At 49.3% G+C, this 4,765-nt stretch overlaps 1 protein-coding gene across 1 annotated transcript in view; it reads right to left on the bottom strand.

Moving 5' to 3' along the window:
* Window positions 1-4,765, bottom strand: part of CACNA1C (calcium voltage-gated channel subunit alpha1 C) — a 742,093-nt gene that overhangs the window by 229,777 nt on the left and 507,551 nt on the right. Inside the window, 1 exon segment of the mRNA XM_025198804.1 lies at window positions 1,275-1,436. Coding sequence (XP_025054589.1) covers window positions 1,275-1,436 — 162 coding nt within the window.

Raw genomic sequence — 4,765 nt, forward strand, 5'->3', positions numbered from 1 at the left:
CAGACCAAGCCCTACGAGGAGAGACTAGAGAACTTGGACCTTTTCAGCCTACGCAAGAGAAGGTTGAGAGGCGACCTTGTGGCTGCCTATAAGTTCATCACGGGGGCACAGAAGGGAATTGGTGAGGTTTTATTCACCAAGGCGCCCCCGGGGGTTACAAGAAATAATGGCCACAAGCTAGCAGAGAGCAGATTTAGATTGGACATTAGGAAGAACTTCTTCACAGTTAGAGTGGCCAAGGTCTGGAATGGGCTCCCAAGGGAGGTGGTGCTCTCCCCTACCCTGGGGGTTTCAAGAGGAGGTTGGATATGCATCTAGCTGGAGTCATCTAGACCCAGCGCTCTTTCCTGCCTATGCAGGGGGTCGGACTCGATGATCTATTGAGGTCCCTTCCGACCCTAGCATCTATGAATCTATGAATCAACAAGGGCATTGAGGCCCGAGGAGGCCTGATATTGGACTGCGGGCAAGTACCCACTAAAACAATTAATTGGTACCATCTGTGAGGTATGGACATGGTTACAGGGGAGGTCAGAAGCAATGAATAGACCATAACCCAACAGCTACTCTTGGGGCATGAATGGGTCAGGAGGGCCCACTGAGTGTGTGGACCAGAGTGAGTCAAGAAGGATCCACTGGCAGGAAAAAGGAATAGGGCTCACTCTAGGACCCTTGAGCAGCCTCCCTTTTCAAGAACCAATAACCATATCAAGGCGTGGCAGATAGGAGAAAAGGGAGGGTATCTGAGGAGCCCAAGTGAGGCAGGAGTTATAGCCACCAGGGGGCGTCATGGTGTCAGTCCTGTTATAGTGCTCTGTGGCTAAACACATGCTTTCTGGCTCCACGTCTGTCAATAAGTCTAATTGCCCCAGCAAACACACGCAGTCTGTTACCTTTTGGACACACACAGTTATACATACAAAGACTTTCTAATCATGGCCTTCCCAACACAGGGAAAAGGAAATTGTGAAACTGACTAACCAAATGCATCATGTTTTCTCTGTTTTCATTAAACAAAACCCCTGTAGTTTTCACTTTGTTCTATCTGGTAAATAAGCAGCATCTAAGTACCTTTTCTCATATTCTTGCACTCCAGTTCACAATTGCTCCATATTTTATGTTGTCACTTACACTGATGCACAATCAGTGCCAGCTGGATGTTGAAAGATCAGAATGGAAGTATATTTAATACCTACCTTCTACTGGTGGAAATGTTAATACAAAATGCAGGGCAACAGTGAATCAGGCTTCATTGCACGTAACATGTCCCTTACCTGCTAGTGCCCCATGCACATGGTAGCAGGTCTTGTGCATCTTCCCCATGAATAGCTCCAGCCCAATGATGGCATAGATAATTATGACAAACAGCACCAGCAGGGCAATGTGCAACAAGGGAACCATGGCCTTGATGATTGAATTTAAAACCACCTGGAGACCTGAAATGAGAGCAGAAGACAGCACTATCATCAGTAAAAGAACAAAACAAAACTAATCAGCTATTGGAGACTGTAAATTGAAGACAAATGCTTCATTTTTAATGAGCATATAAAACCTCTCTCTTCCCCAGCACTTGTTAACCCAATAATATAAAGACTTACATTTATAAAGCACCTTTCATCAAAAAGAGTCCCAGACTGCTTTACACATTTGCCATAGCAACCTGACTTACAAACTAAAATACTGTAGGGATCATTTAATCTACCAAACGTCACCACCTCTGGGCTGAAACACAATAACTGTTTCTGTAGCTTCCTGAAAACCAGCTATAAAGTATTCCTCAGGGCATACACAAGGGAGGAATGCCATGGGCTGCATACACACGTTCAAATGATCTGAAAGAACTCTCCCAGGTTTTTCTACTAGTTTTCTGGTAGAAAACTTAGCATTAAATGTCTGTTTAGGTATCTCTGGGTAAGTCCTTGAAGAGCAGAGAGCTTGCAGTACTGATTCTGTGCAGCCAGGGGGAACCTCCGCATGCTTTGTAGGTCCAGAGGCAGATAGAAGCAGTGTACAGAGCAACCTTAATTGGCTGACTGAGACTGTTCAGTCAGCCTGTGTCTCCCTGCAGTGTAATGTGGGAATGTGTACAGGGTACATTCTGCTTCCTGCTTGGCTGGAACAGCAGAGTCCAGCAAGTGATGCACTGTCCTCTTGGGGGTGGGGGTGGAGGGGGTAGGAACAGGAGGATGGGGGAGAAGGGCAAATCATCTGGAGATGCTTGAGGATTATGCTGTGGCTTCTCTCAGAAAAGAACATATACAGACATTTGCCCTTCCAGGAAAACTTCTTCTGGGAGTTACTGAACCCTGGTTGTTCCTCGGTTATTTTCCTCCTGGAGTGGCCAGTTTTCTTTTGGGAGAAAAGTCCTGAACAATTGTGGTTGCTCCTGGGAGAGCAGTGACTTTCTCAGGAGAAACTGAATGTTTGTACATGGCCATAGAAAGAACATGAGAAGGGGCCTTGAGACTTCTACTGTCAGGTCCTTGGTCTTCTTAGGTTTTGAAGAGCTGAAAGCAATCAACAGGTCATCTAATATTGTCTTGACTAGAATGATCCTCAAAAAGCAACTTCATTCATGGAGAGGCACTAGCAAGCACTTTGGCTTTGCCCCACCCTATTTCAGTCTGCCCAAAAATGAACCCTCTGCCCCTGGTTCTTGAAGTAGAACTGACTGTGATGGCTTTACACTATTTGAGATCTGGCGATTCTCTCTACAGCAAGGGTATCCCCAGCTGCCCTCCCCATCCCGTTTGAAACAGGAAGTGAGGTGTAGAATAAAATTTTGCAATAGGAAAAAGCTTAATTATGTGGTTAAGGTCTAGAACTGGGAATCAGGAAAGGTGGCCTCTATTTTTGCATTTGCCCAAAACCTCTGGTATGACTATGGTAAAGGCATATATGGCCTTGTGGCAAAGTTTCCCTAGGCAGTGATTCCAGCTGCTGTAGCAAATTTGGTGGTGTAACGTGCCTTAAATGGCTTGGGAAGTTTTAGTTTGCTGTCCTACAGCCATGGAGTAAAGCACCACACTTTGTGCAGCTCAGGGGCTCTGCAGGAAGCCTATGCAGGCAGCCTCGTAGAAGCCCAGGAAGGCAGGCTCTGCCCAACATCTTTTTTTTCCCCCCATGTAACACGTCTGCCTGAGCTGCACGGGGGCCTGGTGCTTCCCTCCGTAGCTGTGGTGCCCCCCAGGACTGCCCATGCTGGGTGCCTGCGGGCAGGTGTTGCTGCCGTGCTGCTGCCCACCCCCCGCAGCCCAGGAACCACTCTGCCTGCTGGCAGCTCGCCCTTCCCTCCCTACTGCCGGACAGGCAGATAAGTTTGGGCGTGTACACAACCCAGGGGTTAAAAGGGCCCTAGATTGAAGCGGTGTTTTTAAAAACCCACTTCTTCAGTTAGGGCCCTCATTTCGTCTACACATGCCCACACTTGTCAATTGACAGAGCAGGCTGAGGATTTTAATTTACTTCTCAGTCAACCCAGCACATAATACTAAGGACCACAGAAGTTGCCGGCTGTCAGATCAATTGAATTGTTCACTTACTCTGAGTAACTTGAGTTTCCCGTCAGTGGGCATGTCTACATGTGAGCATTTTAATGCACATTAGCCTTATTTAAGGTGCATTAAGGGCGTGCATCTACATATATAAATCATAAAGCAAGTATAAAATTTAGGCGGGATTAGTTAAAGCGCATTGACGCACGTGTAGATGCGTTAATGTGCATTAACATAGGGACTTTAGGGCTGGGTCAGCCCAGCCATGAGGAGGACAGCCAGAATCCCAGGCCCCTGGTTGGCTACCTCTCCTCTTCCAGGGCTGAGCTGCAGGCTATAAAAAGTCTCCAACAATTTTGTGCCTCGGGGTGCACAGTACAAGGAGCCTGAAAGAGCCTGAAAGTGCTGTCTGCAGGAGTCCACCAGGCCCCATGTGCCCCCCTGGACAGGGCCCAGGCAGCCTCTGGCTGTCCTGTCCCCTAGCCAGAGCTTCTCCTTGGCTGAAAGTGAGTGTTGCAAAGGGACGCAGTCTGCTGCATCTCTTGCCCAGCCCTAAGATTCCCTCCAGGGCAGCTGGCCCTGCTCTCTATGGTAGCAGGGTCAGCACCTGCTCCCTGATGCTCCTCACCCCCAGCTCTGTCTCTTTCCAGGCACTGTGATGAAACACCTCTGCCATGCAACTTGCAGTATCTGCCTATGCCCCTGTTCTGGGTGCTGCTGGCAGTGCTCCAAGGCTGGTATTGCAAGAACAGCCACATGGAAGCCCAGAGAGATGACATGGGGAGCATGTCCAGAACATTGTCCCTGTCAAGCCCTGGCTCTGTCTGCATGCCACACCCATGCAGAGTACCCAGGCCCCCAGTGGGATTCAGGAGGAGGTATGTGACCTTGTGGCACACTGGGGTAGGGCCGATGTCCAGTTCGCATGGGGAGGGGTGCAACACCCACATTTATGAGGCAATATCCAGCAGGATGTGTGTGAGGCAGTCTCAGACAGTGCCACTGTGCCATGTGAAGGTCAAGGTCTTGCAGGCACAGTGGCCATGATTGAATTCAATCATCGGTCCAGTTGTGCCCAAAAGACCATGCCCTTCATGCAGGAGTTGACCTGCATTTTGGCACCTTTAGTGCCCCATATAACCCACCTCCCCAGCAGCTGTCTCACCCATAGCCCAGCCCTACACCCTGCCATGAGAAGTGGCTGGGCATGCCACTGCCAGCCCCTAGCCCCCTATGGGGGGGGGGGGCCCGGGCCCACATTGGGCTGCCCA

The sequence above is a fragment of the Alligator sinensis genome, unplaced genomic scaffold (genome assembly GCF_000455745.1).
Source record: "Alligator sinensis unplaced genomic scaffold, ASM45574v1 scaffold87_1, whole genome shotgun sequence".
Lineage (NCBI taxonomy): Eukaryota > Metazoa > Chordata > Crocodylia > Alligatoridae > Alligator > Alligator sinensis.